Source organism: Catharus ustulatus, chromosome 7 (assembly GCF_009819885.2).
Source record: "Catharus ustulatus isolate bCatUst1 chromosome 7, bCatUst1.pri.v2, whole genome shotgun sequence".
Classification (NCBI taxonomy): Eukaryota; Metazoa; Chordata; class Aves; order Passeriformes; family Turdidae; genus Catharus; species Catharus ustulatus.
In genome coordinates, this window is record NC_046227.1 from 18,703,226 (window position 1) to 18,719,290 (window position 16,065).

A 16,065-nucleotide genomic window follows, 5' to 3' on the forward strand; every position below is an offset into this window, starting at 1 on the left:
GGTTTACAAGCATAAATCCATGCCACCTCTGGATTTTAGAAAGGACTGTGAAACAGTTTTCCCTTTAGAACTATATCACAGAATCACAGAATATACTCAGTTGGAAGGGACCTACAAGAATCATAAAGTCCAACTCCTGGCCCACCAGAGAACCATCCTCAAATGTCACAGCATGTGCCTGAGAACATTCTCCAAGTGCTTCTTGAACTCTGTCAGGCTTGGTGTTGTGACTACTTCCACAGGGAGCCTGTTTCAGCAGCTGACCACCCTTTGGGTGAAGAAACTTTTCCTGATATCCAACCTCAGCTTCCCCTGCCAAAGCCTTAGGCCATTCCCTTGGGTTCTGTCACTGGTCACCAGAGAAGAGATCAGTGCTGCCCCTCCTCTTCCCCTCACAGGAAATTGCGACTGCAGTAAGGTCTCTCCTCAGTATCCTCCAGGCTGAAAGACCAAGTGATCTCAGCTGCTCCTCACACAGTTCCCCTTCAAGGCCCTTCACCATCTTTGTTGTACTTCTTTGGACATTTCTCTATGGTTTTAATGCCTATATTGTGGTGGCCAAAACTGCAAGTAATATTCAATGTCAGGTTGCCCCAGAGCAGAGCGGAACAATCCCTCCCTTGCCCAGCTGGCCATGCTGTGCCTGATGCCCCCAGGACACAGCTGACCCTCCGGCTGCCAGGGCACTGCTGACTCACATTCAACTCGCCAGTGACCAGGTGACCAGGACCCCCAGGTGCCTCTCTGTCGCACTGCTCTCCAGCATCTCATTCCCCAGTCTGTCCATACATCCAGAGTTGCCTAATCCCAGGTGCAGAACCCGGTAATTTCCCATGCTGAACTTTATATGGTTGGTGATTGTCTAGCCCTCTGATTTGTCAACGTCTCTCTGCAGGAGCTCCCTGCCATTGAGCAAGGCAGCAGCTCCTCCCAGTTTTGCATCATCTGTGAACTTGCTTAGTATCACTTCCAACCTGCATCCAAGCCATTTATGAGGATGTTGAGGAGCACACAATTGAGGATGGAATCCTGTGGAACCCCATGCATGACAGGATACCAGTCTGATGTCACCGCATTCACTATAACCCTTTTGTGCCCAAACTGCCAGCCAGACGCTCATCCATTGATCTGTTTATCCAGCTGTGTACTGGACATTTTGTCCTGAAGAATCCTGGGAGAGCCAATATCAACAGCTTCACTGAAATCCAAGAAGATTATATCAACTGGCTTCCCTCGATCAGCTAGGTGGGTTACTGTGTCATAAAAGGAATTCAGGTTTGATAAGCAAGACTTTCTTTTCATGAAGCTGTGCTGGCTGTGACCAATGACTGCATTATCTTTCAGGTGTTTTTCAATACCTCCCAGAATAATCTTCTTCATAACTATCAGGCACTGAAGCGAGACTAATGACTCACTTACAGTAGATTCATTAATTCTATATTGTCTGGATAAGCAATCTCCTGTTCAAAAAATATCACACCATGGTTGATTTAGCCATTCACTACTTATTCCAACTATTGCCTAAATGGTCAATGGTAGTGCTACTGCTCATTGCTGAATTGCCAATCCTACATACTGAAAAACAAACCCACATTTAGAATAGAGAGGAAACCATAATGCTCATGTAGCCATATTGACATCATAAAGACAACAGTGCTTTCTGAATTAAATTTATGACTTTTTGAGATTGTGAATATGTATTAAAGCCAGTAATAGCACCCATGAGAAGGGTTAGGGTGAACAGAGATATGATTATAATTCATGATATTTCTAAGATAAATGATTCTGCAAAGCTAAATCTGAAGCTTGTATATCAGCTCATTCTTAAATGTGCATATTCTTCATATGATGGCTGAAGGTCACTAACCTTCCAAAATCCTTTAATTATCTGAGGAGGATGCATAATTTCCACTTGTTGCCTCTACAGAGGGAACCATGGTGACAGGCTTGCTACTTGTGTTCACTGCAGGTTTCATACTGTTCTCCATTAGAGATGAGACATCTCTTGTAGTATTTATCTCTGAAAGCCCCTGTTCTCATTAGAGATTAAGACCATACATCTACAAACAACATTTGTAGAACTTTCTGTACTTAAACATAGATTATATCTTACTGAATAGAGTATTAGAAAAACAGTTCTACTATACAAGTCTTACCTTTTTACAAACTCTTCAAAGAGGATCCGATGAGAATACCCTTTTTGACGTATTTTGACAGTTTCCAGAATTCCAGTGTATCGTAGCTGCAGCAGAACTCTCTCATGAGAAAACATCAGTGCTTCTCGATCATCGTTAGGTTTAATGCAGCGGATAAAGTGAGGCTGTCCAACAACCATTTTGGATAAAAGATCCATGAGGGAATACTAGTGAGGAAAATAAAGAAGATGCACATACTGGACAAAAAACTGCAACGGAACTACTTAAACAGGAGATTCATATTTGGAAACAGTTTGTAATACATGATTATATTTTAATCTGTAATAGTTATCTCCATTGCCTTTTTATTAATTTTTAAGATTTCAACTGAAACATGGAACCTATTAGAAATTTTCAGTTGTAAAAAAAATTAAATATTCTGAATTTGATTTCTTACTTCTTATATCTTCTTTTCTCTTATATCAAATTTCCATAGTTGAAGAATGTCCATTAAAAAAAAATTAAATTGAAAATTTTTCTAACTATAATTCTGCTGTAGACACATTTGACTGATCAAATATCCCCAACAGAAACAGGCCTTACCATGAAACAATCACTGAAATTCACAGCAAATCATGGGGAAAGGGTTGCAAGAAGTCATCAGTTCAGTGCTCTGTCCACAGAGAACACTAGATGTATCTTTAACATTTCAGGTACATCTCTGTTATATTAATTTTTCAGAATCACTGAGAATATAAACTGCAGTCTCCCTGGAAATCCATAGAACTGCTATATTATCATGACTATTAATAAAGTTCTTAGCATCTAACATAGATCTTGCCACTGAAATGTTGGTCCATTACTTCCTTTCCTATCCACCCTAGACACACAAAACAATTTACTCCATTTCATTTTAAACTAAAATGAAAATGTTTGATCAGATCACATATATCTTTTTTTCCATTAATTCCTCTGAGTACTGATACTCCTGCTCCATACTCACCTCATTAAGCTGTTGTATGATAAGTATGTATTGTCAACTATGTTCAATCTCATATACCCACATGTCTCAAAATCACATACAATTCCAAGCTGATTGTTGTCACCTTGCTGCAGGTTGCATGTGTATGACAGTCTACTTCCACACTCACTCCCCCATTACACTTCTTTGGCTTTTTACAGTTCCTACAGAGCGGCAGGTTCTGTGCAACAGCACTGTAAGTGCACACCTGTATGACAAATCTGAATGTGTGTCCTTGCACCCTCCACACTGGGGTGGCATCTCAGGATACACCAGACACTTCCTTACACTATTCTACAAAACAAATTGAATAGGTATTCTTATACAGCTTGAAGCTTTAACTCACATTGCCTAGCACAACTCTGTGAACTTCCGTATTCTGCATGGTACAAGTGCAGCCCAAGGACCAACTGCTGACTTTGCAATGACTGCAAGAAAAAACCAGTAACCAAGAGTCTTGGACTAGCACTTTCTTGACTCCTAAGCTTCCAGTTCCCACATTATCAATGCCCTTTTCCTGCCTGTATGATTTAAATACACATGCAGAATATGCATTACCTCAGACAGGATTACTACTGATAAAATGGCAATCTGTATGAATTACAACAGTGCTTCCAAAAGATGGATTCTTTTTCACTTATTAGCATAAATGAAAAATCTTAATCTTTAAAGGTATGTATGCCTCAGCTTGTGAAAAAATATGAAGACTTTAGTGATAGCATCTCTTTTATTTGCCCAAAATTGGTGTTCTGTTTGTAACAAGACCTGCTCTAGATTTCTAGCATATTAGACACAAAATAGTCTAGGGTCTAGATTCTGTCATCAACATACTCAATAAAATCATAAAAATACAAATATGAGGAAACAAAGATTAAAAAAGCAAAAAAAAGTTTATGAATCTACAGAGGCCTTGTAACAGAATAAAAAAAATCTCCTATATTTGCCTTTGATCTTACTATCTCACAAATACTTTAGATGTATCTATTGCTCTTATATCAAAATGCTTGATTTGATTTTAATTTTTGTACCCTAAAATAGGAAGCCATAGTTTGCCGCTTCATATTAGTTGTTTCCTCAGGATGCCGCATAACCTCCATTGTGTCAACCTGGAAGACAAAACTCTGATGTTAGGATTCTTGCAGAAATACTGCAGACCACCCCACCTTATCCATGAAAGCTGGGCTCAGTTTTTGTTATAGTCATTCCTGCAGGTGTGAGTACTTCAGGGTACTTTATCAGAGATAGCAAGGCCAGTTTCTAACAGATGCAGGACACACGCTGATTTCAGAGAGGTCTCTAAGCAGTTTGAATTTTTTTTCATAGTGCAAGAGCACTCTAGATTAATGATAGCATAGTACTCAGCCAGTGAAATAGCTATCAAGTTGCAATACCTTAGGAACTGATTTCTAATGCTCTTATCACCACTACAATGAACTCCAACAGGACTTGTATCTATAAGGAGAGTTATCATATTTGTAATAGCCAGGAGGTAAATTGAACTGCCTCATTTTGCTCATGTATGGAAAAAATACTGTAGGATAATGAGTGGCAAACAAAGCAGGTAGTCTCAGAACATGTAAGTCTTTTCTCTTCTCCCACTGTGGTTATTATTAATTACTTTATGTTGCCATTTTGATGTAAAGAATCTTGGCAATTTTATTCTGCTGAACTGCCACAGCATACCACTTTTTCAGCATTGCTGAAGAGTTATTTCTAGAGGATATACATGGACAGCGAACATACTGCTCCTTGCAGATTTTAGTTATATTGTTAGTACAGCTGTTCTTATCAAAATGAAAGCAGAATTTATGAATGAGTATAACTGTGGTTACCCATAACAAGCAGATTGTGTTGCTGCATTACAGCTCAACAAAATTAAAGAAAATTAACCAGCATCCTGTTTGCATGGAGCATTAACAGCATTTTAGCATTCACTTGCTTTGTGGTAGTTTACCATCTGCTCTGACCAGGTGTCATTTGTATAAACCAGATAATGCTGTTGTCAGCACCTGTGCTACACTTCCCAGACTTTGCTCCATAGAATCATTTCCAACACTCACTGACTTAAGAACACTCTTCTGGACACTAAAATAATTGCTGAAAGATTACAGTTCTCAATAAAGTAACTGAGACTCTTACCTTCAGGAGGTATTTAGGAGACTGCATGCAAAATATAAAGGAAATGAAGTGCTAAGTAATAATAGATCAAAAAAATGGATTTTGTGTTGGGGAAGAAATCAAAAGAAATCTAGTAAGGTCAAGATTCAGAATACAGATGGCGCAAATGATGACAGAGTTCAATAAGGGTTACCATAAAAATTTCAATATGTTTTTGTAATCTGTGATGTTCTGGCCCAGAGTGACATACATGCATTGGTACACATCTCTAACACAGGAAGAGAAGAATTAAAAAAGGAGAGATGCAGTTTGTTAACAGAACACTCTGTAACATATTACAGGAAATGCCTTATCAGCACAGGTAACATCAAGCATCTTAAGAGGTTATGTGACAAAGCAAATATCAATGACCTAATCAAAACAGCAGGCATGTCCACGGGGAAGGATATGGGAATATTGCAAGATTATCTTGGCAAGACATCTAGTTTCTGAGAATTGCTATCTAAATCTCTAGTAAATGTCAGGTAGAAGACGAAAGCCATAACAATGAGCACTGATAGTAAATTCAGAGTAACTGGTAGTATTTAATATTAAAAGATACACAATTTAATTATAAATAAGATCAAATAAAGAACAAAAGCAAATAGTTTGAATACTGATCTGAGCCCAAATGACAATGAATTTGAGGTTCTAAATAGGGTTCTTCTCTGTCTCGAAAACCAGAGATGCAGTGATATTGTTGTTGGAGACTGACCACCTACAACCTCTCATATTCATATCTAATATATCTGCTGGTCAATAAAGGGTATCATCTTTTCACAGCTAGTTATTTTCATGAAAACTGTGGAATCTTACCATCTTGGGACTGCCACTCTATCAAATAAGTTTTACAACAGGCTGCTGGGTTCAAAAGAGATTTGTTTTGAGGTTTTTTTGGGGCAGCAAAGGCAATGAATGCACAGAAAGACAGATGGTCAGAACCACTCACAGAGGAGATGTAAAACACTTTTTCTCAGAAAATTAGGCTGAAAGCAGTATTGTCAGATTTCTTTTCCTATGAATGAAGTTGTAAATTCATATCTGTGCAATATATAAGAGCTAGAATCAATTCCCAAATCTTTTTGACAAGAAACATTTGAAGTTTTCATTAGAAAAATTCGGATAGACCCTGAAGCTGAGGAGATTTGTTGTAAGACTTTTTAAAAAGTTTTGTCTCTTGTTATATGTACAATGTTGCTTGTCTACAAAGCCATGCAATTTTATGGTAGCGCAACAACCTCATGTACAATAGCCAATAAGCTTTTTCACAACTGGTTTGCTAGAAAATCACAGAACATAAGACTGTAATGACATAAGAATGCCATGATACCTTGTATTTTAAATCACTAGCTACTCTTTTTAAACAAAAATGAAGATATTTCAACTGTTAAGTCACAGTTTTACATGACAGCTATAGTGACCTACAATAGTAATTTATATAATTACAGCTGTAATGAAAAACAGCCTGACCTACAAAAGCCAAACTGTTTCATCACTAAAAAGACTCCTTCGAATAGTTTTGAAACAGTATTAAAAGAACGATTTATGACATCATGTCACCTCATGAAGTCACCCGAAATTATGACTTTCCACATATTGACCACACCTGCTGCTGGCATGGTATGAAATACTGTAAAATCAAAAAATCTGTTAAGCAAAAAACCCTATTAAATTAAATAATGATAAAAAATTTCCAAACTTCCAAACAAAATTGTTACATTTGGATTTTTTAAAAACAAATTCTAAAATAATTTAAAATATGTTTTCTGAAGTTGTTTTAAGTAGGTGCTTTACAAAAGTCTAAGAAACAGTTTTTTATCTAAAAAGTAATTAAATTAACATTTTCTGAATAGTTTTGCACTTCTGCATGTCTTTTAGTTCATTTTAAAACGTTTAAGGGTGAGTAAAGCCTACTTAAACAGTACTTATTAACTGACTGTGTTTAGTGAAGCTCTAGAACTGAACTGCTCTATTTCAATCCTGCTGTATCAATAAAATGCATGCTTAGAAAGCTTGTGCTGAATATAGCTGGATGTAGAAGATAATGTGTATGTAACACAAGAAAATTGGAAAGGCCATCCTTCAGCACTGGAAGTATTTACATTAGACAGGAAACAATAGTCTGAAATCCACATCTGTATTTGCAGGTACAGTGAAGGAGATAGACATCTGGATGACATAAATCACCACACTGATGTTTGAGCATGAGTTCGAAATACCAGAAGATAACAAGAAGAAATAGAAACCCCAAAACAGAAAATTTTGTAGACTTTTGAACAGTTGATGTTACCACACTTTTTAAAAAAATTTATTACTATTTGCTTTGAAAAAAAACCCCCAAACCCCCAAACCTTAACTAAGCTAACTCTAACAAGTACCACTTAAGAAGCAGGGAGGGCGTGTACATACCATCAGTTTCAAGGGACAACAGGTTTCCTCACAAACTAAGTGTAGTCAGTTGTAATCCTACTAATTGCCATAAAATTATCCCATCTTTTTGCAGTTATGCCACATACTTCCATGGCAAAAGTCAGCACATTTAAATTCTACAGTTCTTTTTACAGAACAGTGGTTTTGCTGAGTTATTATTTTCCAGTTATCTACCAGACACAAATATCTCCTAGTTTTTCACTTCCAAATTGAATAAATGAGAAATTGATTTTTTAAAAAAATTTATTTTGCCTTTCCTAAATATGAAATACATAAAGTTGAAATTTAAATAAAGTTAAATACACTATTCAAATTTTATCTAATAAGACCTCTTTCCTGGTCAAAATTGCCAGAGGAAAACCTTGACCCCTTTGAAATAAAGAGGACTATTGATATTGATGTAACAGATTTCACTCCAAAGGTTTAAAGACTAATCAACAGCAAATTGATTCTTCACTGAATTCTACAATAGGTTCATCACTAAAAAATCACTGGAAATCATGCTCCAAGACAAGGTGCATGTTACTGATAGTAAAGGCAGACTCTTATTTGGTAAGAATCTCACTCTATACCCACACCAGCTAAGTACTGTGTTCATAGTTTCACTGTGGTATTTTATAACAACTGCCTGTCCTCAAAGGGAACACTACTAACCTTGATACGCCCAGCACTGAGCTGCGGAGGCAAAGACCGAGATGCTGCTGTCACTCTGGCTCTTGCTTGTGCCAAATTCCCTGTTCAAAAAGAAAGATATTTATACTGCAAAAGCTATTCAAGAAGCTTGGAAGGGAAAATTTTGTATTATGTAAAATCAGTTTGTACAATAGTACCAAAAATAGAGCAGATACCACCACACTCTTCCACACCCCTCTCATTACCAATTGTGCCTGAAGAGCATTCAGCACAGGCATGACAGAGTGCAGTGTTGATTTAGAGGGGAGAAAAAAGTCAGTGATAAGGTGGTATGTCACTGACCTTAGCTACTGAGCTGATGAAAACAACGACAGCACAAAGGCATACAGCTCAATCACTAGTAATCAATTTCTCTGTGACTCATTGAGAGATTTCAAAGAGCAAAAAGACTACAGAATCAATCTTGTTTCTAAGAAATCACATGGCTCCTCAAGTGCTAAGACAGTATCTTAAACTCACAAACTAACAAGAGAGATGAGAAAATGATAAGATGGCACCATTTTTTTACCTTCTGACATATAATTATCAATCTTATTTCAACTCAGCATTTTTAAAGACTGACTCAATTTCCCAGGCAAAAATATATTGTGGTGTCAAGCAAAAGATTCCTGCCTTTTTTTAAAATGTAACATACAATGTGTCCTAAACTTTTTCTTCTGTACTTGCAGAAAGCCAAAGTCATCACAAAATAGCTTTTTAAAATAAAGCCTAGAAGAGAGAGGAAGTGATATCGGACTTGCATATGCAAGACACTCTGTATATTTCAAAGTTTTAGCAAGTCTAGCACAAGATGTCCAAATGTTTTCTCTGGCTATATCTTCAGAGGCTAAACTGTGATTAATAGCATTGAAAGAACCCTTTGAAGCAGGATTGGTGACATCAAAGCCCTAATCCATGGGTGGCAGGATTTTTATAATGAGTGGGAAGCATTTTAACACATTTCAAAGGATTTACAGCATGAATAAACAATAGGCCTCTGCAGATGTACCACACACCTTTTAGAACCAGAACACATAAATAAGTGTCTATTTTAATTTAAATGTAAATAAAGTGTTAACACTTCTTTCAGATGCTAAATTACTTGTTTGCATCAACTCTGGTGTTTAGCTGTTAGCTTTACAGAAAGGCAGTAACTCTAAACAGTCTTCAGAGTTTTGCTAAACTGTATATTACATAACTAGTAAGGAGGCACGAAAACCAAGAACACCAAATCGCTGGTAAAGAAACCCAAATGTTGGTAATAATTCCCTAAGAGAACAGAGCAAATCCAGCGTCCACTGTAACATTGAAAAGAACTTCTGCTCCTACTTTCTTCTGAACAAGAAAAATGCCAAACCCCCGAAAATAATCTGGGGGTCAGCACTCAAACACAGTACTCTTCATTCAAACATTCTGAATTAATTTAAAGAAGTATTTATTTTTTAAGCTGCTGGCACTGGTATTGACACAATACTGCAAAACCGGCATGTCATTTCCAGATCTAACACCATTACCTGACAGTTTAAATCCTGATTCAGAACACAAAGTATGTCCACTATTTTGGAAACTGCTTTAGGCTATTATACTATGCATGTTAATGAGAACCACAACTGTTTGGGAAATCTTAAATATCTATGCACATGCATGGTACATACTGTAAATACATGTATCTCTCCAAAGTTAAAATAAGCATTTTAATGAACAAGTAGAGGTGAAATAATTTTTCTCCCAGTTGCAATTTTGCTATTTTTGTATGTTAGAAATGACTCTTTTGGGTCTTTTTTGCTAGAATAGCTTGGAAAGGTTGTTTTTGGCTAGGTTTCAGAGTAGCAAGTCTAAAAGTTGAAAGCCTTGTACCGAAGAACTGACAACACATGATAAAAGAGGGGAGTTGGGAGAAGAAAGGACTTGGAATAAGATTGTTTAAAATGACTAAAATTTTGTCGCATTTTGTAACAACTTAAAAACTCTAATAATAAAATAAAATTTAGAATGGTTCTGTAGTTGCTCAAGGTTCACCACACTCACTCCTGGCATTAGGTTTCTAGGGCTCATAATTAATACCCCTGAGGTCTCCCTTAGATTCTCATGCAAAACTAAAAGTAAACATTTCTGATCTGGTAAGTCAAGCAAATAAATAAACAGTCTAGTTAATCACAAATCTTTAGTGATTTCACAAATGAAAAAAAAAGCCCAAAGTGATCAGTGTCCACTTAAAAAAAGAAATGCTTTACCTATCGTGCCTTTGTTGAGTAGTTACTTCCCCCTAAGAAAGGATTCTTACTAGGGCTTATTTTATGTGCCAAGTGAATTCCTATGTAATTACTTGTAGCATTAGATTGAATCCATGGAAAAAATATTACTAGGATTTTCCTTTTCAGCTGAAACACAAAATGATACTTCAATAAAAGTTTCTGAATTACTCATCTCATGTAGCTCATGCTCAGAAAAAATAACTACCAATCTTTAACATGTCTAAGCCATTAAAACTAATGAACAGAATAAATGTGGTTTGAAAATTAGCCTACATAATAAGAAATGTTTCACCCAGGGTTAGCATAGTGTTCAGTCAGTAAAATTTGGTACCTATCCCTGCATTTGATTTCCATTTGCAAGGTAATTTATACCTTAACACATCAAAAATAATTAAATGTTTATCCACCTCATGAAAAGCATCAATATTTGAAAAACAAAGGTTTATAGACAATAACATAGGCAGCTTGAACTGCCATGGGTTCCTTGAAAGGTTAAACTGGTTAAAGGTTGAAAGATTGCACTTCTCAGAAGTCTAGCTTCACACCAATTATATGGTCAAAACTTTAGAAAAAATACAAATAACATCCCTGTAGACCAAATGCTACCTACATTACATCCAATTCCATAAAATGGACAAACTAAGTACTATAAAACCCTCTTAAAATTGTCAGGTTTTGGAGATTTCATTTTTGGTTTTTTTGAGGGGAAAGAAGTTGATGGTTAAAGTTAGGATTAATCTTTTAGACATGTATACGTTTAATTTTACTCACATGCACTTCAGTTCAATGGGACTATTCATCTGAACAAATAAGGCTCCTATCTATGCACTTGGATCAGAGACTAAGGTCTCTGGGATTCATTGTGTCAGTAGAGGAGTCAATCAGACCTAATGTTTCTCTTTTTTTCCTGTGTGCAATAAAGTTAGGAATTGAGTTAAAGCATTCTCTTTAATGCTTTGAGAAGTTTCAGTCGTTGAAGTTTGTGAAATGGTCTTAGAGTTTTCAAAGGAAAAAGAAGTAGCAGCACAAAATGTGTGCATTCACTGGCTAAGCTCAGTGTCAATGCTCAGCAAACCTCCTTTAGAAGATCTCACATTCTCTGCAAAAATGCTCTTCACTGATGCCTCATTTCAGCTAGGTGAGAAAGACGGTATTATCAAAGAACTGCATCTCTTCTATTATACAAAGTCAAGCAGAAGAAGTTTTGAAAATATTGACAACACACACAGAGAAGAAATGTGGTTTGTTTTTTTTCCAAGTTGGACTTTGGAAGTGGTCTCCAGATCTCAAAAAGGACTAGTCAGCATTCCTGGATTCTCATTTGCATCCCTGGTAGTTACTCACTGTGTCATCTGGCTGAATTAATGATTTGTCCAGCTGTTGACTTTATGTACTAATTAGGAAAGATATACATTCTGGCTGGGTGTTCTGATGTCACCTGTGGTTTGTGCTTTATTTATTCTTAGGTGATGGGTTCTGTAAGTAGTACCAAGCAAATATTACCAATATCAGCACTGTATTTATAACCTCATTTTGGTTGTGACTGCAATAGATCACTCCTCCCAAAGAGTATGCCAGGTAAGAAATATGTTAAGCTTTGATACAACATTCAGTTTGTGAAGTGCAAATGACTTACTGAGAAAAAGTCTAATGACAATGTCACATTACTGTATGTGTCGTACCAGGGATATTACTATCATCTAGAGGGCAAGTACAAGCTCTTTCCTTATCCTCTTTCATGCTTCTAGTTCAGATAAAGAGGGGTTACTTCAAACACCATGTAGATAGTGTATTATATGGTCAGAAATGCTACAATGCATTCATATTTCATTGACATTACTTCTAATCACAGCTAAGCACTCACACTCCAGAAGAGGTACAGGGCCAGACAATGTCTCTGACATAGACAGATTCTTCTCTGTCTTTCCTTTCAGCACATTTTATCTGGCCAAAGGAAGTTGACTACTTATCTCCATAATGCATTTTCATTTTCTGCTACTGTAAGACTAAGCTTTTAGCTCAACTACAAATGAATATATGTACTTTTTTATTGTACTAATTTGAATCTGGTCACTGCCTATCAAAACTCTGAGTCATTGAGAGTCATTGAAGTAATTTAAGCTAATCTTGTGCAATAAAAAAGCTAGAAATCCAATTTTCTCATATACTACACATTTTACACAAGAATGTATTTATAAAAATACTGTCTGTAGAGCACAACTATCAATACAGATAGACCTCAACCACTGCTTTTTCTGAAAAGACAGTTACTTTACTTTCTATTCAAAATAAAACCAAGAAATAGTACTTCCAAAATCAGATTCATATTACCAAACAGAATCTAATCAGCATAAAAGCTTGATAATAGTGAAGCTCACCTGGGAATAACCTAATTATGAATATTTGCTTCAGGAGCAAAAATATGCATGTTTTTGGCCCAGATTATTTGAAATGAAAAATCCATGCCATAGTGAACTGAGGAATTCTGATACTGATTCTCAATTAAATTAAGGATTTCTTTAGTCTTTTTAGCATGAAGTAGACACCAATCATATTTACATATACTTAAAAGCTTCACATTGCTAGACTGGGACTGGAGAACCTGAGTGTAAGTTCAGTGTTGTTATGCTTACCATTGCCTTTGTTGCAGACACTTCAGTAGTCACTTCCCACATTAGGAAGGCACACACTGGCAAACACACAGCATCATGTATACAGTAACAAATAAAACTTTGCTTGTAAGCATAATCACTGCCATGTCTAAGTATTGTTTTAACACAGTAGGTTAGTAGGTTTCCTGTAGAATGGAAGGGAACAGAGACACTGCCAGCAACTGAGAAGAAATGAAGGTCAAACTGGCTGTACATATCTACATACATAGAATCTATACATACAATAGATCTGTGAATATATGACATCAGTAAGAAAGATCTTAACTTTTATCCTTACCTACTAAAGAAGAACAAATTATGGTACTAATTAAACTAGTTAATGGTAGTGCCCAAGGATCTTTTCTAACACAACCTTGAGTCCTAACTACTGTTTTAAGTACAGTAATTTCACGACCATAAGGCGCACCGGACTATAAGGCGTACCCCCAGGAGTCGGCAAGTTTTGCAACTTTGTAGATCATATAAGGCGCACCGGACTATAGGGCACACTTTTTTTTTGCAGCGAGGATCCGCCCTCAGCTCTCCCCCTGTGGTTGCTGGCCGAGGCCCCGCCTCTACCCGGCAGCCCCGGCCCTGCCTCCAGCCAAGAGCCCCAGCCCCGCAGGCACCCAGCAGCCCCAGTCCCGCAGGCACCTGGAAGCTCTGGTCCTAAAGGCACCCAGCAGTCCCGGCCTTGCAGGCACCTGGCAGCCCCGGCCCCATGGCCCCACCTCCACCCAGCAGCCACGGCCCTGCCAGCTCCCCCTGCGGCTCGCAGCTCTCACTTCCAGGTTTGCAAATTTCCGAATGTTGTCCATCATATAAGGCGCACCGGACTATAAGGAGCACTTCCAGGTTTGGGGGAAAATTTTTGTCAAAAGGGTGCGCCTTATAGTCGTGAAATTACTGTAATATGCCCAATTTTGAAACTAAATTGAACCAAATGTGTATTCATCTACTCAGCTGAAACACCGACCTTTCTTGAAGTATCATGGGCACAGTATGTGGTCACAGGACATACAAGCAAACCTTATGTGATTCTCATAGTCCTGTGACATGACCAAACTTATAGACAGCAGGCAAAACACGTATGGTATAGCCTGATGATAAAGAGGTTCCTGGGCACAGGCCAAGGGATGACCACGTGGTTCTGGAAAACAGAGTGGCAAAGCAGGGGGTAGATTGCTATCTGGCCAAAGAGCCAGGAGGGCAATCTGTCCAAACACAGGAGTAATGATAGGAGTGGCACACTAAGTACAGTGATTCCTAACTATCTGAAACTGCACCTAGACAAAAAAAAAAAAAATACACTTTAAAAATTTGGAAAGAGCGAAGTTCTTGTATAAACAATATTATAATTTTCTACTGCTTGATGTCCACCATTTTCTTTAATCAGGTCTGTAGCCTGACTAGCTGGAGACCTGACCAACTATCTGGCTGAAGAGAGGCTGGCCACAGCCTGATCCAGTCAGGCTTCCAGCTGCTGCATTACAGAACAAACTGTCTGATTTATATGTTGTCAGAAGACATGGGACATTTCTTTCAGATATGGTCCTTAGCAATTTCCTTACATATCTCTTGTAGTGTACAGTTTGATGCTGTACATCAGCTCCATACAAAAAACCTTGAATTCTCTGGGGAACAGCAGACAGGACAGAACATGGCTGCTGTCAGGACAGTACTTCACCATCAATACGAAGTTTCTGCTGCCCCAGCAGATTGCCTGCTACTTGTACCACATCTCTAACTGAGATTAGAAGAAAATTACAGAGGTGAATTTTCTATGAAACTTCATTGTTGAGGAATTCTTCACTGATTTTAAACATTGGTCAAAATAACCTTGTTCTACTTGCATTTACTCAGGCTGGAGAAGCTTGTTTCTTCTTCCAGAGGTATGTGGAAGAATAGTTCTAAAATCATACACAGGTTGGAAAAATAGTTACCCTACATTCTGATTCAGCTCTAGTCTCACTCATTGTTTTACGTAGTTGATATATTTTCTCTTGCATGTTATGTAAGCAATTTCCCCCCAAAACTGTATATGCTTTATCCAGAAAAGTAAAAGCATGATTATAAAGAACATGGTAGTTACCTCATTGCTCTATCTATGAAGCTTCATAGTGCTCAGTTTAACTTGAGGCCAAATTAACAACAGTGAAAAAACCAGGAAATCCAAGAGAAGTCAAGATCTGTGATTTCTAGCCCTTTGCTTGTATTTCCAGAATATGTTCATTCCCCATATAATGTTTAAAAAGTTTTTGGTATGCACTCCATCACTCAGAACCTGCTGCTGTAGCTGCTCCATACATACACAGTCTAGGCAAAATCCTACTAAAGCAAGTGAAGATTCCCAAAGAATTCACTGTCAAAAAATCAGGTGTAAAGATGTAACTGTAAGTACAGAGAAAAAAATTATGGAACATTTTCTCTGACTTCACTATGACTATCACTCTCCCCAGTCATCATGACCCTAAGGCTAGACAGGCCAAAAATGGTGTCAAAACCAGGTTTTGAAACTTCAAGGCAAGAACTATCTTTTAAAAGTACTAAGATGAAACAAGGTTGCAGAACTTTTTTAAAGTCCCATGCCTTCCCGTTTTTGAAATCTAGGCATTATTGATGTTGACAACTAATTTAATGAAGTCTCAAAGGCTTCTCTACTGAACCATTGCTCCCCTGGATGTCAGCACTTCTGTATATTATCACAGTTGGCACAAAATCAGTTACTTTTGTGATAAAGCAAA

General features: G+C 37.4%; 1 protein-coding gene across 6 annotated transcripts in view; it reads right to left on the bottom strand.

Moving 5' to 3' along the window:
• The window catches only part of MYO3B (myosin IIIB), a 220,684-nt gene that overhangs the window by 89,083 nt on the left and 115,536 nt on the right, over nucleotides 1–16,065 (bottom strand). For 2 of the 6 annotated variants that reach the window (XM_033065215.1, XM_033065217.1), the window contains exons 25-28: nucleotides 8,398–8,477; nucleotides 5,296–5,346; nucleotides 4,185–4,262; nucleotides 2,157–2,362 (exon numbers count right to left, since the gene is read on the bottom strand). In XM_033065215.1, coding sequence (XP_032921106.1) covers nucleotides 2,157–2,362; nucleotides 4,185–4,262; nucleotides 5,296–5,346; nucleotides 8,398–8,477 — 415 coding nt within the window. The remainder of the gene's footprint in view (nucleotides 1–2,156; nucleotides 2,363–4,184; nucleotides 4,263–5,295; nucleotides 5,347–8,397; nucleotides 8,478–16,065) is intronic. The other 4 variants (XM_033065218.1, XM_042779462.1, XM_033065221.1 and 1 more) reach the window with 2 other exon arrangements.